This window comes from Lates calcarifer, linkage group LG11, assembly GCF_001640805.2.
Source record: "Lates calcarifer isolate ASB-BC8 linkage group LG11, TLL_Latcal_v3, whole genome shotgun sequence".
NCBI lineage: Eukaryota > Metazoa > Chordata > Actinopteri > Centropomidae > Lates > Lates calcarifer.
Window position 1 is genome coordinate 6,739,802 of NC_066843.1, and position 26,719 is coordinate 6,766,520.

Consider the following 26,719-nt stretch of genomic DNA (forward strand, 5'->3'; position numbering starts at 1 on the left):
AAAAAAAAAAAAAAAAAAAAAAGCCATGAGATGGAACACCCAACATAGATTGCTAATTACTAATTTAGTTTTTTTTTTTTTTTTAATACTTGAGTTACTTCAGCTCTATCCCTATTGGTGATTTTGTTGTTTTTGCAATATACAACATTAAAGTCAAAAGTCAAGGGAACTGCCACCTGAGGGATTTATTTTTCAGTGACTTGACAACCCAAAACATAAAACTGAAACTACACCTGAGTAGCTTCAAAAGACCAGTGTTATGGTCCTTGGGTGGTCAAGTCCAGACTTAAGTCCAAGTCAGAACTTGTAGCAGGGCTGGAAAATTTGTCTTCAGTTAAAGCCCAACGCAACTATTGTCAAGATGTGCAAAAGTTTGGTACCACACAAAATGGACCAAAAATAGAAGTCAACAAAGTTTGTGTGGATTCAAAACAGACAGAACAAACAACAAAACCCTGTTGATTTCATTTCATTAAATAAGTTTTATTTCTTTAAGAATAACTGAAGAAAAGTGTTAGCAATTTCTGTACAATTGTTTCATTGTTTTCCCTTGGATTTGCTGCAAACCTTAGATGATCAACAGGGCTGAGAAATGTTACGCTGCCACATAGTGCACTTTTAACCTAAAAAGAATATGATTAGTCCACAGGCATCTGTCCGTTTCCTTCGAATATATTCCAACAAGTTCCATAAGCCTCACTACTGACTCCAGTTTCTTTCGTCATGGCTCCTCCTCTCAATCCCAGTTCATCATTGTCAAAAAAAGAGGCACATTAGAAATACTGCCATTTTCCAAGGACTGTGTCTTTGATTGCATCGACAAACTGTGCAGGCACCCAGTAGACCCAATACTGAGAGGCTTCTGTTGGACCCAATTGAAAAGCCTAAGAAAACGGGGAAAAAATGGAAAGCACATAAAATGGTTTCACATCTGTTCAAATTCTAAAAACAAAAACACAAGAGACAAAAATGGTTTTAAAGGAATATGATAAAGCAGGGCATCTGACAGTTAAAATAAATTCCTTTGCAATATATTTACAGCCCACACCACCAACAGCCATCAACAATGCAAAAACTACTGACTTTCACATTCACTAATGCTGCTGCTCACTCACAGTGGATCACTGATAACAGTGACTGAGGAACATTTCCTGCCCACTGACATTTTAAATAATTGTCATCTACTCCTCAAACATTTTCAACTCCTCAGTGATGCAGGAACATGCTTTGGGCAGCACTGTGATTACGCTACTCTGCATCAGGATATAATATCTCTGGCACTGCAGGTGTAACACCACATTGATCTAAATCAGAACATCAGTCAAATTCCCGCACATTTTTATTGGCTACACAGCTCAATCTTACTTTCATATTCAGTCAGTGGGAGGTGGTAGTAAACCTAAACAAGGAAGCATGAGCATCTGGAAACTCTGGAAATTTGTACTCTTACAATGACTAGCTCCCATGAAATTCACAGCTTTCTACTAATGTCAGCGTGTACAGATTATGTCCATGTAAAATAGTTAATTTTCTGGTTTTGTTTACTTCACATTCATGTAGAATGTACAGAACATCAATATGAGATATGAAATGCTGTTGTAAAATACAATTATAGGACCTCCTTCAGTAAAACATCAGTTATTCAGTGGACAGAATTATCAACTGAGCATTCTCCTAAATTTTATCATCTCTATATAAATGCTGTTATGCTGTACAATTTTTCTTCTCTTGAAAAACAGATCTTGATCTTCTCTGCACTACCTGATTAACTGAAGTTACCTCTCCCAACACTTCTATTTCTCTGACAATGAAGAACAGAAGTGCCTTTAGACATAAAGGTTAATCTAGAGAAGGCACTGACATTTACCGCTCCACTGCAGAGCCCAAAACAGCAAACAATGACCCCATCACTCTGATGTACACACACTGCAGTGACTCCAGCTAACAGCTCAACCTGCACTGTTTACTTACACAGGAGACCTTTTATAAATAAATTTGATAAATTTAGTGCATTGTAATGAATTTCAAAATTCTGAAATGTACCTTCTTAGCTTGGTTCAGCAGCAAGACCCATATGTGCAACAATTTTGGCCCCAGAGCATTTGGAATTTAGATTTTTTCATAATTTCATAAGTCTGGCATGCAGGTAGCAGCAAGAACAGTTACCATCATGTGATAGTCCTCGTGGCCTTCAATGGGTTCAGACACTACATTTTTAATGGAGCCCATTGGGACTTTCTCCGTTCTCTCTGTAGAGGGAAAAAAACAACAAAACAAAAATGAAGAAAATTGAATCACTGGTATCACCGGCAAAATGAGACCAGCCGTTATCTCACCCTTTGTCCCGATCCACAACTGATCCTGCTCCAGCTTGAATGTGAGTCTAACTTTTCCTCCGGACTTATTATACATTCCGGATAAAGGCACTGTTGGTAATCGTTCCTGTTAGCGGAACAAAGCAGCTTCTGGTTACATATTTAACAAATATCTGTGTCAAGTGCTTTTACCTGCTGTGGCAGTCAATACAAGACAAACAACAATAGGGATTGATCTCCCTTCATCTTCTCTCACCTTTGCTCCTTTAATAGCTGGCATTATGTCCTCTGGTTTACCTTTGTCCAAAACTTTCCTGTGTTGCTGAAATAGAAGTGCAGGTTTAAAACTCAAAACATCCACAAATATTTTACTCTATTCTGCACAAGTGTCCTTAATCTTACCTTTTGCCTACATAAAGGCTCTTTCTTGTTTTCTTCAGCTTTAACTTCCTGCTGGATGACCTCTTTGGGTGTATTCACAGCTAATACATCATTTATTGTAGATCCTACCACCATTATTTTTGCACCATTTGTAATCTTTATTTCACGTAGCGTCTTGTCCTCTGGAAGCAACCCTTTGTACATCACTTTCTGCATTGCCGGTGGAAGACCTAAAAAGACAAAGGTGAACAGTCATTAAGCTCTAAGTTTTTGTGATTCACACTCACCACCTATTATAGCATTTAGTCTAGGCTAAACTACTATGTGTTCTTACCAGTGAGTGAGTGGATCCTCTCTTTTAGTTTGGCTCCAGTGCTATCAACAGGAATCTTCAGATCATATTTATTCTTGTTCCAGATAATCTTCAAGTCCACCCTTTCCTGCTTATCATCTGCATCGTCCCCATTGCTAATACTAGAGTCCTGAGTTGTGGCGTTTCCTGCATCTGTGTGAGATGTAGCTTCGGCGTCACTTTTGTCAGCATCTTCACCTGGTGGTCCAGCTTCTTCTGGCTTCGCCTCAGTCTCCATTATCACTTCTTCACTTCCTGACAGAGCATGAAAAAATGATTTAGATCCATTAAATTAAATTCTATGTGGGTGCAAAGCTCAAAGGTGTTAGTTCTCAAAAAAGTATATCCCACATTTCCCACAGATTGAGTGTTCAGAAATAAAGATCTGGTAAGTCCTATTTACTATTAACAGAGACATTCAGCTTATATGTGTATCTTGCAACAATTACTTTACAGTAGTGTAGAGTGCACGCAATCTGTGGAAGACTGATAATTGTGTTTCTAGGAAAAGTAGTAGGGCTCCTCTATCTGTGTAGTAACCACAATCACATGTGGTCTGATAATGTTATGTTTTAGTTTTTAAAAAATAGAATTAGAAATAACAGAAATTTATTTCAATATGTAACCCATTACACAAACAATGAGGCAAGGCAATTAATCCCAACAAAACAGCACAGGGCAAATCAATACAACACAATGACACAATATAAAAGATATAAGGCTATATAAACTGGAGACTGAAGGTACAACTTATCACACCTCTTAAAACCATCGGACATCAAATGTAATCAGACAGAAATTTAATATCTGTACCATAACACTGCCAACATGCCAATTTGATCATACATATTTCTTAAGTTATTTAAAAGTAGATTTTTTTTCTCTAAAAGGTGCTACATGTTGTTGGTTCCTCACGAAAACTGTTACACAAATTCTCAGTAGTGCTATGATATCCTTATAGTTTCCTACAGTGTTTTATAGCAAAGGTGGACCAGCTCCACTAACATCATAAGATATTAAACTTTTATAAAATAAAACAACTAAGAGCAGATAAAATACATACATCAATTGTGTGAGTCTATGGTTTAGTCAGCCTTATCCTAACTAAATCAATCACAGATGTATCAGGCCCTGGGTGGGTTACCCCCTCTGCTAAAAAAGTTCCAGGGGGAAACCCAGTTTACTTTGTAAACACGTGCCTTCATCTCAAGTCAAATAATCTATCTGTAATTTTAAACAACTTTCAAGTAGTCACTTCTTTTTGATTATACAGGAATTGTACCGTTTTAATCTCTAAATTGTGAAGCAATTTAATTAACAGAGGTGTCGTTGGTACAATTTTGTGGCTCTATTTAAGGTATAAAAATATATATTTGTTTTCTATACATTTCTCTATTCTTCCAAACAATGAACAACTACAGTATGGAAATGTAACTGCAGCCAACAGTATAAAGTGTGTAATGAAGTCTAGTTTCGCTTTGCTGTTCGCCCCTTCTCTCCCTCTTTCTCGTGGTCTTTCTAGCTCTTTCCATCGCTCTTTTTTCTATCTACGGAGCAATTTTTTACTTCTGTGTTGGGCGAGGGGCTAAATATGAACGAACCACGCCTCAACCGAAACACATAATGTTTTGACCGAAGATATGAACTCATAAACCACTGGCTCTTGTAATACGGTTGGCCTTACTGGTTGTAAAACTGGTAATGTTAACGTATCATATAGTGTGTTGGTACTTCGTCGTTACCATTCATAACTTAACCACATTTAGTCAGCCCTTTAACAGCTAAAGTTATACAATTCAGACCCAACACAGTACTGGTTACATATTAACATGAACCTTAGTCCTCCACAAATCTACTTAAATTTGACTGATGTTAGCAGTCGTTAACGTTAGCTAGCTACAACAGTGGTGAACATTTTCAGAATAACGTTGCGGATAGACGTAAATTTACATTAAACTGCAATACTAGCGTCGTATATTAACTCGTCAGTTAAAAGCATGTGTTATTTCATTAAGGGTGTTTAAGCTCTGTGTAAAGATATGAAGGAAATACTGCAATATCTTCTCAATACCCACCATCCTGGGTCGCCATGATGATTGTGTACAATCTGTTGTAGGTTGTGGCAAAGAGATTACAGAGAGCAGGATGAGATCCGATACTCGGGAAGCAAAGGTCTACTAGAGCTACTAAAGTCGTGCTCAAGCGTACGTTAACGTGTAACAAAAAAACACACAAAGAAAAATCTATAGATATCATTAACTGACACGACACGTATAGCTTTACTTACCGTCACAACGTTAAAATATTTGTAGTTTCAGTTAGCCGGTGAGCAAAAGACAGAAAGGAAATGCGCATGCGTTAAAGAGAAATAACTACAAACAAAGTTGTTTTGTGATGAAAGCAGTTGAATTTGTGATAGACTAAATACTTTGTATATATTATGTGGTCAAATAAACCTAGCGCAAAAGGAAGATTTTCTCCAGAATCGCCGAAAATACAAATAGTGTAATGTTGCCACGGACGGGAATTTTAGCAAAAACGGAACTGAGTGGCAGCGAATCCTCTCGCTTCGCCACGCTTCTTTGTTGTTGTGGCAGCAAAAGCAGACACCGAGAGGTGGCACTTTACTGAGTGGCCATTGGTTAAGTTTTTCTTCTTCTTTTACATTGTAAGACGTTTTGGATTTAAAATGGTGTGTAATCGCCAACTATTGGATTTTATGAGACATCTCCAACTATCTTGAATTTAAATTTAAACTTTCTTCTCCAAGTCTTCACACAAATTTAATAAACCCCTTCACCTCCCCAGCTGAAGTCAGTGACATGGTAGAAACCCTTTAAATAACGTGAAGAAAGTCCACCTATCACATGCTGTGGGACAGTAACTTTCAGCTTTAGCAGTGGGCTACTGTTCATTAGCACACCCAATTTCCATGCTAAAATGTATAATTAAACCCTCTCTTTAGTTGATATTAAACACCCCTGAGGCTGAAGACCTTTCCTATTTTATCTTTCATGATCATTGTACTCACCATTGTTTTATGATCACCATCATCACATGATGATACAAGCATGTGATTAGAATTATAGTTTTTGAATGGGTTCTTTGATTTTAATGATAATCAGTTGATCAACGTGACTTTAATTAATAAACCCTAATGATGGAAAAAGTACTTAGATCATTTATTTACTTTACTTAGGTAAAAGCACTAATGGAAACACAATCACCTGAAGTGCCACTTTCACGATGCTTTGTTTTGTGCCACCTCAAAATGATTAAAAATAAGGTAAAACTATTAAAAGGAAAAGCAACAAATCCTCACAAATCCCTCATGTCTGCATTTGTATGCATGAAAAATTACATAAACGATCCAAACCTCAGCTTTGTACTCAAGTTCAGTACTTGAATAAAACTGTTTAGATATATTCCACTTCTGTTAACGATATTTAGAGTTTAAAAGCCTTCGTTATCACATAGTTCTCCCTCCCATGGGAGAATATTCCTCCTGGTTACCTCTGGAAGGCAGCAAAGCTAAATGAGTGTAAATTATTGCAAATTACACAAAGAGAAGAAGAAGCAGCAGCAAGAGGAGGAGGAGGAGGAGGACAGGGTGACGACAACCATGACGAATGAAGTCGAAGAAGAAAAAGGAAGAATACAAAAAAGTGATTTTAATTAAAGTCACAAGTTGTCATGCGTACTTGGTATGAGAGGAGGGAAGTGTCCTCATAACAGTTGTTTCTATCTGTGTCCCATACTCACCACTACTCCTTTTTTCCACTGTTGTTTGCGCATTAAACTGTAACTAAGCAGTTAGTAAAGTAAAGTTTAGTGGCGCGACTTTAAATGGATTTATTCAAGTCTTTCACGAGTCCGTATGGAAGTCTTTCCTAGATTTGTATGAGTCGACAGCTCAACACTACCGGTGGCAGTGAATTTAAAATGTATTGCTAGGACGGTTAAGGAAAACACCATGGCAGACAGAAGGACATTCAACGTTGTGATTTTGGGTGTGGGATTTTTGTTCATTTTCACCGCCTTCACCACTTGTGGGAACGTTGAAGTAAGTTTAAAAAAGACAAAAATAAAAAATGTATCACTGAGTTTTAACCATTTACTGTATATAACCTAAAATCCAAACTCTCTTACACCGACAGTCTGTTTGGTCTGTTTCCTCGCGGCTTATTTTCACAGAGCACTCAGACACTGCACTGAGCTGATATTTGATTTTTCTTAATGGATGGTCCAGATTTCCTGCCTCTCAGCTCTGTGAAACCTATTCAAAACTCTGAGAGCACCCCATGCTCCTCTTACACACACGTGCAACTATGTAAATATGTTATAGCATGTTTCCACAAGTGCGCGATTCTAAATGTAATTTAGCAACTCACATAAAAAAACAAAGAAAGTCGTATGGATTTGATGCTCTTATAATCATAACATTTCTGTTTTTATAAGTTATCCTGAATATTACTTTCATGCCGAAAACTAAATCTTTTTTATTGCTTGAACTTTTTTTCCCCTTTAGACACGGTTATTAAAATCTTAATCAGAAAAAGAAAGTCCAACAGCAAATGTCTCGTGGGCAGTTCGGGAACAGGCCAATCAGAGCTGTGTGTCATGTGTATCTCGTGTTTCTAATTTTCTTCAATGGTCAGTGAAATTATCAAACCGGATGAATGACTTGAGGACATAATTATGACCCATTCTGTCTGGTCTAACTCTGTTGCACTATTTTCCCATCTCTTTTTAGCAAACTGTGGTGAAAAGCCTGGAGAATGACACTTTCACTGGAAGTGGGTACCACAGGTAGGTCAGGCAGGCCCACATCCTCTGCTTGGCATGGATTAAAAGGAGCTTATTGCTTTTCATTTTCAATAACAAACCAGTAACTTTTAAAGTGAAAATGCTACAGTGATTTTTTTTGCCTCCTTTACAGTCTTGGAATCATCTATGGCGTCTTTTCCTTCTCAAATTTACTTGCACCAGCTGTCGTTACAGTAATTGGACCAAAAGTGACAATGTTTTTGAGTGGCCTGCTTTACAGGTAAACATTTCCGTGGTAATTACATACAGGATGCTGACAGAGATGAAAGCTGAAGCGTGTGTCTAATGACTGTCCCTCATGTCTTTTGTCTAGTGGGTACATTGCTGTGTTCATCGTCCCTTCAACATGGTCCTTTTACTTGACCTCTGTGCTCATCGGCATAGGAGCAGCCAGTAAGTACCTCTCCCAGATAAGAAATTATTTTATATTTAGTTACACTTATTTGTATGCACATTAAAGTGAAGGCACATGAGAAAAATAATGTTTTGAGATGTCTATCCTCAAAAGGAGGGGAAGAGTTGAGGATTTCAGTATTTTCATTTGTGTTGGTTTCCGTTATAACAACAAACTCTGTATCAGAAAGTGAAAATTTAAACAAAACAAGCAAATTCTCAGAATGGGAATACAGTATTTCCCCTACATTATGATACAGTAAGCTGAAACCTGGGTTATAATTCAATTAGTATATTATCTTTGTATTAATATTAGTTACATTTATTGTAATTTATCAGGGTATCTTGCTTATTTTTCTTACAGTATAGGGAGGTAACTTATGATTATTTTTGTTATCAATTTAAATGTTTGTTATTTTCTGGATTTATCATTTATAAAAGTGCTCATTCTAATTTCCATTAACTCAAGGTGATGTCTATTATACATAACAAAGAAAAGCTTCTAACCTTCATGTACGAGAAGCTGAAACCAGGAAATGTTTGACATTTTTGCTTGAAATGAGAAAAACAATTAGTCAATCATCAGAATAGTTGTTGATTAATTTTCTCTTGACTGTTTCTTGCAGAATAGGCAGGTTTCCAAAACTGTGCCTATCAGCATTTGAGCAGGATACAGTGCATTAGCAATATCTCAAGATACTGAGGCACATAAATACTTCAACTTTGTTGTTTTTTTTGCAGCCAATGCAAGCTCACTTTCTGTGTTAAAATCCAAATAGTGTTTAATCATGCATACAGGGATTATCATGACTGGGATGTGATGATGCATACAAACAGTATATCCCAAATTAGACCTTTAAATGGGTTAGGAGCTGTTTCTGTAAATAGTGTGCGGCACCTTGAGCTTGCTCAAAGATGTTAGTGAAAATCCAGAAAAAGCAGCTCTTTGCCGAGCATTTACTGAGGTGGGGGTGAAGAGAAATGATTTGAGTCTGTTTTTGAATGCAGCCTGAAATCGCTGCAGTGTGATGAATTTTTATCATGTCCCCGGGGTTTGGCGTGGTTAGATGCATTACTTACCAAAACAGAAAAATAATTTTTCACTTCATGTTGCCAATTAACAGACTGGTTAATTCCCCCCCCCCCCCCCCCAAAAAAAAAATGACCCCCCCCCCCCTCACCTGCCTACAGTGCTGTGGACAGCTCAAGGACACTTTCTGGTGGAAAACTCAGAGGCCTCCACCATCAACAGGAACACTGGGATGTTCTGGGCTCTGTTGCAGTGCAGGTACGCAGTTACTGACACTAATGTTAGTTTTTAAGTCTATTCAGTGGTAACAGATGAAACCTAACTCCATGCATTACCTCAAAGGTTTATTTAAATCACACTGCATTTTAACACTTGGATTATACTTTATGTGATTCTCTTAAAGGGTCGAATTAACTGCAACCTTTATTCTTTATTTGAACATTTAAACATCTTAAATTAACTACTAATATATTAGCCACATTATATCTGTCCTTCTCTGCTTTAGATTCAGTGCATAAAACACAATTCATCACCATGTTTTTTGTTTGATGCAACTGTTCCAGTTGATCAAAGCTATAACAACTCTGCAGCAGCCAAACTCATGTTGTGTTTGTATTTTTAGCCTGACGGGATATTACATTATCTTTTCTTTTGAAATATATTTAATAAATAATGTCACAACTTGTTATATCTGTCCGCAAGTCATTAGTTTCCCTATTAAAAAAAACACCTCTTAAAACCAGAGTTCTGCAGGTGAGAGTTTTGGCCTTTTCATCTCTGCACTGCCGCACACTGGCGTGGACAACTAATTCCTATTTGCTAAAATATGCAAATTGAATTAGTATAATAATTACATTGGCTGTCACCTGCGCCAAAGCCCACAATAGGGCAATGCTAATCTGACTCCGCAGCGGTGATCCCTGCCACAGTAAACTTATGAATCAGTTCTTCACAGCCTACAGACACACACGCACACACACACACACACACAGAATGCAGTCAGTGTTATCTTTTATGAATAACCCCTGTTATCCCTCACTGAGTCATTGCAACAGAATAATTGCACAAAATTTTAAGCTCTGTAATGCCCCAAGAGATTTGGTTCACGTAAAACTTGCTGGCCACGACAAATTGCACTGAGGATGTTGTAATTAAATGTTAGAGTGTACAAAAAATCTCAAATTTATCATTTGGAGTCTAATATTCACAGTTTGTAGCTCTGTTGTTTGTCTCTTCCAACTGTTGACAAATATCTGGATCTTTAGCTGCTAAATGATCCACTAAGTTCAACCAGCCAGTCGCTACCCCTGTCTGTTTACTGCTGGGCAGGTGGTCTACAGTGGGTTTTAAGAGCTTTTAGGCTAAAAACAGCTCCCTGCTGCTATGAGAGCTTTCTATAAATCTCCATAAGACTGAGTGGATATGAACATCTGAATATCTGTAATGTAATTACACTGAGCAAATTCTGTCTGCTGATGAGGATCATGTGATATGATCGAAAGAACCAGAACAGCTACTAAGTGGACTTTAGCCCTAAAGAGTTCTGAAAGGATTTAATGAGGCACAGAAAAAAGCAAAAGTGATTTGTCATGTTTGTCATTACACATTTGACTTTCTGTCTCATTCACAGCATGTTGTTTGGCAATCTTTACATTTACCTTGACTGGAATGGAAGAACAGAGATATCAGGTGGGGTTGACTTTGAGTAAGTACTCCCATGGCTGTGACAGGAAAATGTAGCATGATGGTGAAAGCAAAATATCAAGGGGATTATATGAATAATTGGCTATTCTGAACATGCTCTGGCTCGATGTTGTTAATATATCTCGTGTATTTTAATTAAAGTGGTTTATTTTAATCTTCCTCTCTCAGACAGGAGCAGGAAAAACATCTTTCTGTCCCTGCTGGTCACCTCTATACTCGGCACACTCAGCTTCCTGGTGTTGAGAAAGAGCCATCATGAAGAGGAGATGCTCTCTGAAGAGGAAGGGCGATCGCTGCTCTCAACTCGCATGATGTAAATCCTTTAGTTTAATTACACCTCTTTCACTGTAGTCTCACAAAATTACACAGGATATATAAAAATGTCTGATCCACTACTGAGAGGACACAGAGGGCATGAACCTGAAGTGATGGGGAAAAAAGGTGAGGACTGTGATTTATGTAAAAATGCACTAGTGAACATATAGTTGACCATGTTTAGCTTTAACTAAACCACCTAAGAAATTTTTCAGATAATCTGTCTTGGATCTTAAAAGGGTTTTCAAGATGACTTACAGCCATAGTTCTGCTGGGATTTTAAACCACTCTTGTCCTTCACAAAAATGACACCGACCATTTTTCTCTAGATCATTGCAATTTTGATAGAGTCGGGCCTAATCATAGCACTTCTTACAAGTAGGGTGCAATCAGGCAGACTTGGGACAGCTGGGATGGAGACTTCCTCGTTGAGAGTGACAGCAGTTTAAGACCCCAGCCACTTCAGGCACGGCCCTCCACATTATTCCAGACGTATTTACATTTCTATGACTTGAATCTGGACAAAGTTTGACTCGAATCAAGGGATGAAAAAAAAACATATAGATGACATCAAAGGAAAGTCATGGAGAAAGTATTATGTTTCAGGCAGGATCAGGCATCTTGTTAGCATCCAAATTTCTCTCAAACATATTCTCTCAGCCTGTTTCTGTGTGTTTTATGGTAGCAGATTGTGTTTAGAAACTGTTTTGGGTATCTGCTAAATGCAGGTATTAGATCCTTGCTTACTGGCTGAGCCTGAGTGTGTGCAGCAGCAAGCGTAACAAGGAATCCTATAGGGAGCAATCATTTTCTCTGAAAGTGCTGTTTTGCACTCTGTTGGGATTTTGAGGAGGTCTTGTGATCTCTTTGCAGCTAGAGTTTCTTTGTAAATTACTTCAACTGCTCTCCACTCACAGGAAGTTATATCATTATTTTTATTGATTCAATTTCAGCTTTGTAGAAGTTTAAATTGATTTATTTTCTGTTGTTTAGGTATAAGCACAGAGCAAGCACTGCAATGCAAGATGCCAAGTCAGAATTCAGTAAGTTTTATCAGTGTTTTTGGAATACCACATTTAAGTGTAAATCACCTGCTTTGGTAAAATTTGCACATTTACACTTTACATCTGCATGCATCTACTGTATTCATTATCTACCCATATTGATATGCATGTATGGATACATAATGAACTCTATGGTGTGTTCCAGATCCATACTATAAACTGGCTGTAAACAGATTTTTAGAAGGTTTTGTGTTCACACTGGAAAATTGACAAAATGAATTATACACCAACCGAACAATATGCATACTAAATACAATTGATTTGTGAGTGTGCTGCTGATGCACACTATTCTTCCACAATGCAATGCACAAAGGAAGTTAAAGAATGCTCACAGCTGAAAGCTCCAGAAAGATCTTGGAAAACAAAACAAAACCAAAAAATTGTAAAATTCAAAAAACAAAAAAAACATTTGTGAAATTTAACTGGCAGATGTTCCAAAGTCACAGTTTGACTGACATTTGATGTTGTACCTATTGCATCATGCTGATGTTCAGCATCTTAGTTTCGTGTGTCAGCTTGGCAACGTTTGCCAATTAGTACAAAGTGATTTTGCAGCTGAAGCTGATGGGAATGACATTTGTTTTGGAAATATATAGAACTGGGCTCACTGGCAAATTGCAAACTTTCAGGCCTCACCCACTCACTTTTTCCTTGAGGTGTAAATGCTTATCATCTGAGATTTTTCCACAGTTGAACTACTGAACTAGGAACTAAAGATCTTGTAGAGGTGTGTTATTTTTCTTTTCTCTCTCGGTTATTTGGCATACGGCAGGTAACCTCTAGTCTGTCTGCTGACAAGCAGTTTTGTTTTTCTTCAAATGAAAATTGCTTTCATGTGGATAAAAATCTAGCATTACAACAGAGTACACAGAAACTGCCTGCATGAGAGTTTATTTCAGATTATATCTCTTGTTTGTCAACTGGAAACTCTGCTGCACTTGCACCTGCCGTCAGTGCAGCCCCAAGTTGTTTGGATGATCAGATTGCTCTTTGTCTTTGCCTGTGTATCTGCTGTGTATGTAGACTTGTGTACACCTGCCTTAAAGGTATCGGTTTTTATCAAAGATGTGCACTGATTTATGTCAAGAAAGGGCACCCAGGCATGTATAAACAAACCTAGTGGGATTTCTTCTTTTAAAATCTGAATTTCCCTAACTGCCTGAGTGAAAGTCTCTCTTGGGTGTTTTTCCTCCTGCCTTTGAATGTGGCTTTTTGGCTTATTGAGACAGAATATTTTCTCATATTGTACCTGCACTGCACAACTTTAATTGTCAGAGGAAAATGGGCTTTAAACGTCTGCAGTTTTTTTTGCTCAGTACTTAGGTAAAGGAGGGAGTATTGGTGCTGGAAATCCAGCCCGTATTAGCAATTCAAATCAGTGTTTTGTGTCTCCCCCTGTTCAGAAACTATCCTGCAACTTCTGAAGACTAAAACTATACTTCTCCTGAGTCCCTGCATGGCATACAGCGGTAAGTGCTATGGGGAATGCGTTAATGTTATAAGTATTTTAGCCTCAAGTGAAGGCTTGCAGCTACAGCATGTCCTCCTTGTGCTCCAGGCCTTGAGCTATCTTTCTACAGTGGAGTGTACGGGACATGTATTGGAGCAACTACACAGTTTGGAGAATCAGCTAAAGGCTTGATTGGGATCTCTGGGATCGTGGTAGGCGTCGGAGAAATAGTGGGTACGTTAACATCTCTCTATCAAAAACCTGATTTACAGTCACTGAAGGTCACTGGTTTCACGTCAACGATGTTCTTTCTCATCAGGTGGAGGCTTGTTTGGATTGTTGTGTAAGAACAACCGCTTCAGACGGACATCTGTAGTGTTTCTGGGAATGGTCGTCCACTTTGTTGCTTTCTATTTGATCTTCCTAAACATCCCAGATGATGCTCCTGTCGTCTTAAAAACCACCACCCAAAAGAACCCATATCTAACCCCAAGGTAGTTAATTTATCTGATAGTTTAACAGTGAAAATATATCAGGAACGCCCCTCATGAATCAGTATTGTTTTAATAAGAACCATATTTCCTCCCTCAGTGTATCCATTGCCCTGCTGTGCAGCTTCTTGCTCGGACTCGGGGACAGTTGTTTCAACACACAGCTCTACAGCATATTAGGCCGTGTTTATGCTGAACACAGCACGCCCTGCTTTTGCCATCTTCAAATTCATCCAGGTAATCCCGACTTGCCAATTCTTAGACATTGTTAGCAGAGCCGAGGAAAGCTGGGTTAAAATGTTGTCTTGTCAAGTGTGAAATAAATTCACCTGAACCCCCATTAAAAAGGAAAAGAACAAGACCCAAAGACGCCTCTTAATCTCTCCCTTTTTCTTTGCTGCAAAATTGGTCTCTAACCAGAAATAAACCCTACAAATTGTGGTATTTTCTGTTTTATAAATATTAAAACATGAACATAATAGTAATTTAGATGTAGTATATGTAGTAAAAACAAATACTTGTTGAATAATAAGCATATTGCTGCATGGGTCTAATAAACAGAATATTCTCAGTTTATGCACAAATCAGAGTAGTTGCACAAACAATTGAAGTTTACTTAAAAAATCTGTGCAATCTCCTGTGAGTTGTCTTGCCAACAACCTCACCTGCAGCCTTACCTGGGAGTGTTGTGTCTCACTCTCCGGAGGTTAGCTGTTGCAGGGCATCTTGATTCCAGTCTTGAGAGAGTAACTGTGTCTGTCAAACAACAAAGTAACATCTGTCATCCCCCGTCAGTCTGTTTTTGCAGCTGTGGCGTTCTTCTACAGCGGTTACGTCCTGTTGATGTGGCAGCTCCTGCTGATGATCATCCTGGGCTTCACCGGGACGCTCTGCTTCTTCGTGGTGGAGAGGATGCAGAACTTCTCTGTAGACTTGCAGGAATATTAGAAGGAAGACATTGTGATGTCAGCATTGGTTGCCTTGTGGGACAGACACCTGGTGGTGAGAAGAACTGAGGCCATCAGAAAAACAATCCTGCGTCTTTTATATCATGAGGGGTTAACTTAAAATCTTTTTTTCTTCTAATGCACCTATGGTCGCACACATTTGGATAACATTCACACTTAAAATAGTTTGAATTGATGCCACAACTGGAGCCAAGTTGCCTTAAGGAAACCTTTGAATAGTACAGCATGAGCCTGGATTTTACCTTGCACATTTTCTGCTTCCTTTTCCCGGCACTACACAGTAGAACTGTTAATCATTTACTCTAACGTTCTGCTGCTCCTGACTTTACTGTAGTATCGTAAAAATAACCACTCACTTGCCTCGTACTTATTCTGCATTGCTTCCAGCTCAGGTTTGTTATTGAAGATAGTGTCATTGTTGAATATATTTTATGCATTTAAAAGTGTTAATAACTATTAAAGCTGTTCATAGTTTATCAGAATGATTGACAGTTAGATGAAAATAATGCAATATTGTTCCTGTCATTGTCTTTCAGAAAAAATGTTTAACTAATGCCTGACAATCATTGTTAACTTTTTTGTAAATTTTGCATATTAATACCAGGTTTGTGACTGTTTGATGAATAAAGCTCTGATGCATTTTGCATTTTCTGTAATTTAATTGAACGATTGGGAGAACTGAAAGAATCAGACTCTGATCTTTTTTTTAGTTTTGTGTTTGACTGACCTGAATTACAGAACTGCTTTGATATTCCCTTCAGCCTGCAGGTCCGGCACCATAACTCTTAGATTTCGGTCAAAAATACTTGAAAAAGGTCTTTTTTATATCTGTCTGTGTTCTAGATTTGAGGAGGATTCTGGGTTTTACTCACCATAACTTAACCAGGGTACACACCAAGGACTTGCTTGTATCACAAGACAAGATAAATCTACTGGATTTAATCCTGATTTGCCAAAATCCATGAGGCCATTAATCAAAAGTGGAGCAGGAGGAGAGGGTCTAGGTGGAAGAGAAAGGGTTACAGGCCCAGAGGTCTCACATTCCTTCGCTGGTAATTGACTATTGATTATATTATAATGAGAGTAAGCAGTTTTGTGTGATCTTAAGTCAACTGTGCCACTTACTTGACGACAACAATGCACTGATGGGCTAAGTGAAGTATACAGCATTTACTCACAGAATTAAATTCTGATGGGGTTCATATTATTGGTTTAGAGATAACCTTGTAAGGAAAGTAACTGGGTTTGGATAAGTCTATTACCTGCACTCTGGTATGTATAATGCATCAGCAGTTTATTAATCTGTGTTGTTTCTCAATTGAGAATCAGAATGTAATTATAAAAACCCCTTTTCACTTATTATTGTAACTCAGCAGCAGCAGCACTTCACTGAAAGCTGTCAAGATAAATCTATAAACTATTCATCACTTAATATTCATTTATTAGCAAATAATGAGCATATTCATAAAAGGAAACAGTGATTTCAATTTCAGCCGCAAGCGATTCCTCATGAAGTTAGACTATATAAAACCATTCTGCCATAAAAAAGCAAAGAGCACTGACTGAAAAAATGAAGCTGAGAAAAAAAAGGGGGGTGTGAAGTTTGAGGAGTCTTAGACTGTGTTGCATATTTTCAAGTTCTAAGACCCTAACTTAAGCTTATTAGGCTGATTAGTAATTACTGACTTTCTAAAACCTAAAAAAGACTTAATACTACACTGTATGTTCAGAAAAGCTAAAGGATACAAGAGATGCATTATCTACAAGCGAAGGGCAGCTCTATACATTGACGAGTTTTTACCACCTTTTCATGTTTTAAACATTTTTCATACTTAAATTCTGACTCATCAGGAAAGACAGCACATTTAATACCCTTTTCTTGTGCTGTCGTTTTATTACAATATTCCCACAAAATCATTTCAGCTGCTCCACGGAAATGTTCTGTCTTATACAGCCTTAATTTCCCAAAACAGCACTTTAGCTGACTGTGAATTTGGCTGAAAAGCAGATCAAATGTGTACATCAGTGCCGATCTACTTAATTTTGTCACATCCGCGCATACTTCGTGGATGTAATTAGCAGGCTTGATTGAAACGCACCTACGGGATACACGACTGGGGCTTGTTGGAGGTTTGAAATCGGAAATGAAGTGTCTTGGTAGGTATTGTATTTTTGGTGCTCGACAAGAGTTGTACTGTCAGGGTACTTAACCAGTGAGACCATTTTAATTTCAAAATCTGTCTGTGCCCAGGGGATTAATTCATTTAATTTATTAATTTTCATCTGTGACCTGCTTGATTGCCTCAGACTGTCAGTTTAACCAGAGAGCTGTGTTTATTACCACAGTTCTGTACCTGTAGCTCACTCAGTTATTAAATTTGAGGACTTGCCTCATTTCCATGAATTATGGAAATCACACATCTGAGGATATTTGTAGGAATAAGGTTGAGAACACAATTAAATAAGCCAATTTGAAAAGAGAAACATATCCTATCAAATTAGATGACAACCTTCTGTAAATTATATGCAGGATGAAATGAGCACAAACAGTTTTAACTGCTCATTTGTTTTTTTCCCCTCTGCTGGTAGCTTTCCACACAATAGATGTTGTTGCAGTCATCAGCAGCACAATTAAACTAATCATTCAGCAGTGTGTGTTCATTGTTCATGGATCAAAGGTTTGTGTGATCAGCGGTTGTCCTTACATTTATGAGAATTAGCCTCGCTTTAGTTAAGAACTCCAGACTGATTTCCATCCACGGCAGCAGAGAACAAGCTGAACTTACACTCTGCTAGAAAAATTACTGCTTTTTATTGTGGATCTTCGATCATGACCACCAGAAGCTGACAGAAAAACTGAGCTCCAAGGATCGGACATAATGCCAGTGTTGGACGGGGATGAACAGCACGTCTCCGGGCTGTAACACACATTCAAGATACGGAGCCTTAGCAAACTCCGGAAACCGCTCTGCGTCTGGATTCTCCACCTCCACCTGCATGGACAGAGTCAGAAATTGGAAATCCTGCATAAATTTGCAGGCTCAACATGTGCTATCTCTATGGACTGTCAATCCCACCTGACTGGTATTGTGAAGCAGCTGTGATTGATGAGGGTACAGTTTGTCTGTGTCCTCCGGGGAATATAGGCGAATGTATTTGCTTCCCACAACCTGATGTATATACAGGGGATATTTCATGTAGTAAACAAACTGCGATCATGTGACAGATCTTTGACATTGACTGGATTCATAAAAGCAGCGGGGTTATCGTCACCTGGGCCAAGAAGTTCTGTTGAGGGTCCTGGTGAAGAGGAGACACTGTGCCTCTGGGCCCAAACCATGCGTTTACAGTAATATTATCTTCATCTTCCTCACCAAGGCAACAATAATCAGGGAGGCGGATGTCTTCCTTCAGCTCTGGTATCTAAGGAAACATTAAACAAAAAAGTTAAATTAGATCAGGGACTCACACTAAATAATATCCTGTTGTTTCTTACCAGAATATTTGCAAAATAATATTTAAACAATGTTGTTTTTTTTTTCTGTTTACTCTGCATTTCCTACTTGTGTTTTAAGTATTTTTAGTTATGCTAAAAGTGTGGCTCGAAGGACGGCACTGTTGGTCTGTGAGTCTCTCCACCACTTTGGTCCAGAGTGAAATACATCAACAGCTACTGGATGAATTGCAATAAAATATTATAGACACATTCATATCCCCAACAGGATGAATTGTAATAACATTGGTGATCATCTATATTATCATCTAGCACCTAAAACATTATAAACATCAGCAAGAAAAGCTGCTAACATACACACACACACACACACACACACACACACACACACACACAAACACAAACACACACACACACACACACACACACATATACATATATATATATATATATATGTAACTATAGACTAGGTTAGGTATCAATCTGTCTTTTTCTCTTTCTCTTCCAACACTGATTCAGATTCTTCAGTTTAGGGTACCTGCCTGTACCTACCGATCAAAAATCAGTGCTCAGTGTGCTTCTCTGCATGTAACTCAGCGGGATCATTTTAATGAGAGACATGAGGCCACAGATTACTTTCATATTATTCAGTTCATACTATTTCCATTAGATAAAATAGAAAATTGAGTTAGTTATTTTTATTATGTAATAATAAGAAGAAATGAAAAAATATTCCCAAGATTGCTATTGCAATAAAATGATCTAGAGGCATTTACCTTTTACAGGTGTTAAAATAACAATAGACACATATAAATAAACACTTTATTACAGCTGATTCCTGAAAGATGGGGATACAGAGTGAAAAATACAGATGTGTAATGACTCCTCATTTGGCCTCATTCTGATCTATCAAACAGCCCAAAATACACAACTTTTAGCTTGACAAGGTGCCCTTTTCATAAAGTTCAATCCAGACAATGTATTGACTTCTACGGTAAAATTAGCACTAAAAAGTCAATACTGTTTAAAGTGATGAGGCGTGAGGACAGCTGAAATGAAACGAAGAATTCTATTCTCCTTTTCATTGTGCTGAAAATATCAGCTGAATAGTCAATTAGTAAACTGCCAAAATTAATACATGATTATTTTCATAATCATCTTGTTACTTTAAAAGTGAAGTATTGAAACCTACCTGATCAAAGAGTTGGTGCTGAGCCAGATAACCCAAACCTTTCACTTCATCCTGTGTGATTGTGATCCACAGAGAGAAATAGATGAAAATACTCTGTTAGAAATCACATTGTGATTTACCAGTGTAGCAGCATGACTTGATGAGGATGCACTTACTTTATTTAAAATATATCGATCGATGAATTCATTGACCGTAAGCAGCGTTTGCGACCATTCCTCGTCTGTGTACCTGGACCCCACTTCAATGGGAACGGTCCGACAACCAGCCACAGACCTCAAGTATTCTATGCTTTGCAGGAGGAAGAAAAAATGAATGAATTAAACATTACTGTAATGCCACGGTATAATTCACTAAAAAAACATCTTGTCATTCTCGATTCCAGCACTGCTCAAAAACATGTCTTGTGCACTCCTGGATGTCCTCCTCCACCATCAGAGTTGTGAGTCAGATGCCAGGAGCTGTATGTCAGATGTCAGCTAAAAGGAGTCGGCAGTGAGAGGGAGGACAGTGAAGGATATTCTTAAATGGAAAAGCAGCTGTATCAGACATTAACAGTCAGGGATCAGGGATGTAGTGACGACTTTAAAAAAAACTGAGCTCAGATTATGTTGTTCCCACTTACCAACATTTTAAGGCAATGAGTAAGACTGAAACTTGCACCATGCATCTTAGTGCTTTCTATCAAACTGGTGTAAATTGTATGTTCCCTGCTGGTGGTCCTTCAGTACCAGACTCCAGCAGGCTTTTCCTCTCTGGATTAGCGCACTCATCTGCTGTCACAAGTGCGATTCAGTCTGAATACACAAACACAAGTGGGGTGGAGGACCACTGGTGTACATGCTAATGCTAATAGTGCGAAAGCAAAGCTTATAATCAGAACCTATAATTTTTAACAGACATGGTGAGGTAATCTGGACAAAAATAGACAAACCGATATGGGGTTACTGTGATGAGGATACAAACTCCCATAATGCAAATGGCAATTTGAGACTGAGCAAGAAAACAAGCTGAGAAATCAAACCTCCAGGGGTGTTCATTGAGGGCAGGCCAGTGATCAATGACCCCTTCTAAAATCACAGGTTTGAGGGGCAGCAAGTAGTTGGCGTTGAAGCTCTCCAGTGACGGACACTTTATCCTGGGAACTGCCAACTCCTCTTTGATCACAGGAGCATGTGGGCTTTCGATCTTTATTCTCTGTTAATGATGTTGAGACAACAAGGGTTTGTCAATTCTTTAATTCACGTTTTTAGAGGGAAATAACAAGAAAAACAAACAACTGACCATATTTCTCTAGAGGAGAGCTGGAATTATTTGTCTATTAATTGGCTAATTGATTGACAGAAAATTAATCAGCAGCTATTGTGATGACCAATGAATAATTTCAGTCATTTTGTAAGAAAAAATGCCAATAATTTTTAAGTTCCAGGTTCTCAAATGTAAGGATGCGCTTATTTTCTTTGTCTTATGTGAAAGTAAATTCAATATACTACTTTGTGACATTTACTATAACTGAGCACTCATCTATGCTGCAATTTGACACTTATAGGTTGGGTGTTTTTTTTCTTTTTCTTTTTTAAGACAAAGGCAATCCCAAAAAGTCCCGCTAACCCTGCCTGAAACTCTCCATCTCAATTTTGATGGCATCTAAACAAAGTGATCTGACATTTGAGTGTCTGTTGCACTTTATCTTCGGTGACACATGATGGAGTGCATCAAGATGAAGAGCAGCAAGGGAAATACTACTCTAAAACTTCCAAAAGGCTTATTTTGAAACGTCATTCACTCTTTGTTACAAACTTTGAGTCATCAAGAATCTAATGAAAAAAAACTGCTCCTTTAAGATGAAAACTATCTGCCTAATAGGGCTGGGCAATAAAACGATAATGATAATTGTCGCAATACAATTTTATATTGCAATATGAAATTATGTTATCATTTTCCATGGTAGACATATAACAAATGGTTGATAAATGTTTGATATAATTAACTTTCATGCCTAAATTGCATTAGCAAGCACAGAAATGAATCACAAACCATTAATCATGTCACAGGAAAAGAAGAATACATTTGGCAAGTGCCTATCATGTTCTGACCATATAGAAGAGTGAGTTTAAATCCACATTTAAACATCTGTTTTTTTTTTTGTTGTTGTTTTTTTTTTCAAAATTCACTCAGGAGCAAAAATCAACTTTTAAATTTGGAAGAAATAATTTTCTTTCATTCATCGTGATAATTATAAATATCAACTGATACAAAATTATTTATTGTGGTATCACTTTTTGGCTATATGACCTGGCCCTACAACCCAACTAGTTTTACATGGATAAGTGAGCACAACTTTGATATTCGTTGTAGGTATACTAAATCCTCACCTAAATTAGAAAAAGAAGGCAATTTTTCTTTCATGATAGTGAAGTATTTTTCTTCCTTTTATTTTTCTTACTTTAATAAAAATGTGCTTTTGTAAATTTTATTGCGCCTCAGGGGCTGTTGGAAAACTGTTTTTTAAAGGTTGCATGATAATCTAATGCTGTTGAAGCATAAACTTACTCTCACTTCACATGCTTTCACTCCTCTTTTGATAGCACTAACTTATAAGTTCTGATAAACTTAAATGACTGACTCACTCAATGATGTGTTTTAAATAAAATGACCACTAACCTTAACCTCAGCATGTTCAGTTTCGTCATCTCCTTTAGAGGATTTTCTGACTTCGTTCTGCAGAATCCCAATGATTACCTGAAGTATATTATCCATGATGGCTGCACCCATGAGTAAACCCATGTCACAAGTCCTGACGGCCTGGAGGATCTCATCCTCTGATGGACCATCCCGACACAGAGCTGCCACTTTGAACAGGCAGCCGTAAGAGTAAACACGTCTCCACTCTTTGTCCACATGGCGCCACGTTCCTGTGTTGAGCTTCTCCCATGAAAAATCCAAAATGATCTGAGCGTTAAGCATACGGCTGGTGCTTGTAGTGTCATGGTACAGCTGCTGCCTGCAGCGTTTCAGGACATCCACCACACTTGACTCGACTTTGTCACTGAACTGCAGTAGAAACTGTTCCTCATTAAGGGGCAGAAGAGCAGAGATTTTAGACCACAGCGTAGCCATTGATGAGAGGGTCTTTATTGATGCTGTGGGACAGACAGTGGAGGTGAGTCAGGATAGCACTTATTCAGACTGAAATCCTGATGATAAAGCATTTATCATTTAAAGCTAAATTTTCCTGTGCTCTGTTTGTCTGACTTTAAAATCCACAGTGTTTTTCAGAGGCAAAGGTTGTAATTTAATCACCCTTTCTGTGTTCAGCTGGTGGGTCCACTGATGTCACAATTTGCACATGCATGCACTGACAGCCTCTTTGCTGCAGTCAAACAGATGTACATACACCTAATTTCCAAATTGGCAACTACAAAACGCAGGTGAGGGTATCCTGAGCCAGAGCTGCGAGTGTGACACATGCACAACGATGACACTCTGTCACACGGTGGCTGGAACTGCCAACTCTGCCTCCATGTGACTCCATCCACGTCTGGATGCTCTGTGTAGCTGGAGATGATGCCAGAGTACAAGGCCGCCAACTTTAAGCACTTGATTCATTTGAGTACATGAGCACAGCCTTGTGAACTTTAGAGCAGAGCAAACAGAGTCAGACTGAATGGTTGCATTTAAGCATCCCACATGCCTGAGGTAATCAACAGTGTCTGGGGCAGCTATTACCCTGAAGTGCACTGATTACAGTCTGATATCCTGCACAGTCACAAAAAACATGAAACATGTGTGCAACCTTTGACTTTAATTTGCAAAAATAATAAAACAAAGCAGACTTATTTGGGATGTGTGGGGAGTTCTGGCTCCACCGTCAAATGTTATTAAAGAATCATTAAAAAGGGTGGGCGGAGTGCAGCTCCACTGAACGTGCATCTCTTTCATTCTTAAATAAAGCAGTGGGAGGAAGATAACTCTATATATATATATATATATATATACACACACACACACACACATATAAATCTGAAATTCTGAAATTGGATTTGAATTGACTCCATCCATAACCACGCAGTCCGGTCTATTATCATGGTTAAATCACAATCTCACAAAAAATATAAAGAGATGCACAGAAAGAGCTGATGTCAGCTTTGTTGCTGCAAGGCGTGATCATAATAGTTAAAAATTAACAACCAACACAAGAAATTTGAAATCTGAATAAAATATGACACATATATCTGTAACTTGCAAAGTGTTTTCAAAAAATATTTAGTCTGAATACAGTTTGTGTTATTAATCAAAGTCTCCAGTATGTAGAGATAACAATAACCACAGCTCTAATATATCAGATATCATGAGGAACATTTTAAATATGACATAAAACAAAATACATATATATAAATGTTACAAAAACTGGTAATTAAAGTAACCAGTGTAACATGGGTGTTGTTAAGCTAATACCTACCGAGACAGCGACTCCACGAAACCGACACATTTTAAACACTACGAGTTTAAAGCTGAATTAAATACGTTAAATGTTATGTTTGCCGGTTGTTGTAATATTTAAACTATTATTATTTCAATATTATCTTTAAAATATAAGACTGTAACCACAACAACTGCTACCACTACTTCAGCCACTACTCTGCTGCCGGTGTGACAACAAAAATACACCGAGAGGGAACTAGGAAATCGGAAAACATTAGTTCCGTATTGCGTTTAAGGATTAAAAAAAACCCAAGAAGTTTTCCAAAAAAGATTTTATAATGCCTGAACTCAGTGGTATTACAATATAGCAATATCGAGGATGTCAGCCTTTTATGTTTACTTTATTTATATAGAGGAAACTTTGATTTGCATTAATTCTCTAGTCCAGTAGAGGGTGGTAATCTGCTCTTGCGCTAACCATGGCCAATTTGGCATTGAATTGCATTACAAATTAATACACGATTGGACTGTATAGGAGACCCACCAACACACACACACACACACACACACACACACACACCTGTTTGTCATGTGTTGCCAGCTTCCTGCTGCGCAAACACCCTCCCACGCTCTTCTCCCACACAGTCACATCTGTCCACAACCTCTCCAGCCCTGAAGCTAGTACAAGAATCGGTTCCTCTCTCATCTGAGGAATTCTTTCTTCTAAGATTATCAACCAACTGTGGCTAAGCTCAGTCAGTTAAAATAAAACAGTGCTCCTGTGACAGCACAGCCTGATTTACATACACTCAGAGACACATTAAATAAATGATGAAGCTGTCTCAACAGGTGAGTGCAGTCATTGTGTGGCGTTGAGACAACAATTCTTCCATCATAGTAAATGATGGCACAATTGTAACACAAACATTTGTTTTTTTTCCTCACTTTCCATTGCTCCTGCTGCTCAGAAAGTTTTATGTAAATACAGATATTCATAGAAGACTGATTGATATGTATCTGCTCATGCGAAGCTAAAACAATAATTGGGTTTGTCTTTTTGATGTCACACAGAGATATTTGAGTTTTTTCATGGTGGTGCAGGGGGGTCTGAACAAACATGATAGGAAACCTTCGGCAGGGAAGTCTAGAATCTATAAACACACGGCACTATTATCAAATGTCAAACACCCCATGAAATTCAAATAATCTCAGTGCATACTGCGGAGCTGTTCCTGTATGTAAAGCAGATGGAAACAAGAGAGAGACAGGCTGCCTTTCCAGGAATCACAGGGGATTTTAAAAATGTTTCATGCATTTCTGTTCATTCTCACTGTGTAAACAGTAGAATTCTCGTGGCTCGATCTATTGTTCACTTACTTGCATGGAGGTGAGAAATTACTGTAGAGGCCAAAACTGCAGCGTGTTGGTTTTTTTCCTCCTTAAATCTTTTGCTGTTGCTTTTGGAATAGAGAGACTTAAAGAAAAATGTGAATTACAAATTTAAATGTAAATCAATAAAAAGAAAGGGTGGAAAGCAGACAAAACCTTCACAGGGCTCGGTAAGCTGGAGGTTTGACCTACACAGGAAATTGAATTAAGGACAAATCCTCGTGCGTAACACCAAAAACAAATAATATTGTGCAACAGCAACAAGATTTTAGGCAAAAACAAAAGGAAAAAAAGATCTATGTCAGCCTGCACTGCAGCTGAAAAAAGCCCTGTCCCTGGCCTGGTCTCAGCTGGTCAAACACACTGTGTTCATTATTGTAAGGGATGCTGAGGGAGACATCCTCACACCACGATGTGAATGCTGTATTTGTGCACCTCTGCTTGTGTGAGCAAGGGTAGGTGGTCCCAGCAGGAGAGGCCGATGTATTATTCAGATGTGTCTGACTTTGTGGTTGTGAGACAGTGAGGGGCCACAATGAAGGTCAAAGGCCCAGCAATGTTATTCCTCCCTGCACAGTCAGCGCCGACTTGATGTACAGGCCGTCCTCCCAAATCTTCATTGGCATGGGGTCAGTGACCTTTCCCTGGCTCACGTGGAGGAAGGGGGTGATTGCTCCATCTGTTCCTCCCAGGGCCTCATTAGCCAGTGTCACTCAGGAAATAGCAAAGGTTTTGATTTTAAAATGTCATGTGTTCTATTTTTCATTTTTGAAGTTTAGGATTTTTACATGGGAATTCTCAAAAATTTTAAATTCTGTCACAGTCTTTTTTCAAGTCAAAAGATTTAGAGGTGCTGGAGGTCCAGATTCCCTTTGGGCAGAGTTAAGGTAGCTGTTTCCCCATGTTTCCAGTATTTGTACAAAGCTAAGCAAACTGGCTGCTGGCTGTAGCCTCACGTTTACTGTACAGATA

General features: G+C 38.3%; 3 protein-coding genes across 4 annotated transcripts; 1 reads left to right on the top strand and 2 right to left on the bottom strand.

The window, feature by feature from the left end:
- Nucleotides 1-462: 462 nt before the first annotated feature.
- ubfd1 (ubiquitin family domain containing 1) lies at nt 463-5,571 on the bottom strand. 2 transcript variants are annotated; one of them, XM_018705104.2, is made up of 7 exons: nt 5,336-5,571; nt 3,031-3,303; nt 2,718-2,926; nt 2,572-2,637; nt 2,337-2,442; nt 2,167-2,249; nt 463-884 (listed from the first exon to the last, which is right to left on the bottom strand). In XM_018705104.2, exons 2-7 carry the CDS (start codon nt 3,284-3,286, stop codon nt 774-776), a joined length of 831 nt encoding a protein of 276 aa, XP_018560620.1. In that variant the 5' UTR covers nt 3,287-3,303; nt 5,336-5,571; the 3' UTR covers nt 463-773. The 2 variants fall into 2 exon arrangements, with proteins under 2 accessions (XP_018560620.1, XP_050930046.1); XM_051074089.1 differs by lacking the exon at nt 5,336-5,571 and adding an exon at nt 5,124-5,284.
- Nucleotides 5,572-6,625: 1,054 nt separating this feature from the next.
- LOC108903011 (UNC93-like protein MFSD11) lies at nt 6,626-15,981 on the top strand. Its single transcript, XM_018705084.2, is given in 14 exon segments — nt 6,626-7,111; nt 7,802-7,857; nt 7,988-8,095; nt 8,189-8,268; nt 9,460-9,556; nt 10,929-10,987; nt 11,171-11,315; nt 12,311-12,360; nt 13,785-13,850; nt 13,940-14,065; nt 14,151-14,325; nt 14,423-14,528; nt 14,530-14,559; nt 15,118-15,981. Coding segments are annotated over 14 exon segments (1,341 nt in total). The 5' UTR covers nt 6,626-7,021; the 3' UTR covers nt 15,271-15,981.
- A 2,099-nt stretch (nt 15,982-18,080) lies between these two features.
- On the bottom strand, nt 18,081-24,611 carry kdm8 (lysine (K)-specific demethylase 8). Its single transcript, XM_018705085.2, has 8 exons — nt 24,396-24,611; nt 22,598-23,076; nt 20,958-21,130; nt 20,092-20,224; nt 19,937-19,987; nt 18,564-18,713; nt 18,368-18,460; nt 18,081-18,283 (listed from the first exon to the last, which is right to left on the bottom strand). The coding sequence occupies exons 2-8, from the start codon at nt 23,051-23,053 to the stop codon at nt 18,119-18,121; spliced, it is 1,221 nt and encodes a 406-aa protein (XP_018560601.1). The 5' UTR covers nt 23,054-23,076; nt 24,396-24,611; the 3' UTR covers nt 18,081-18,118.
- Nucleotides 24,612-26,719: the final 2,108 nt, after the last annotated feature.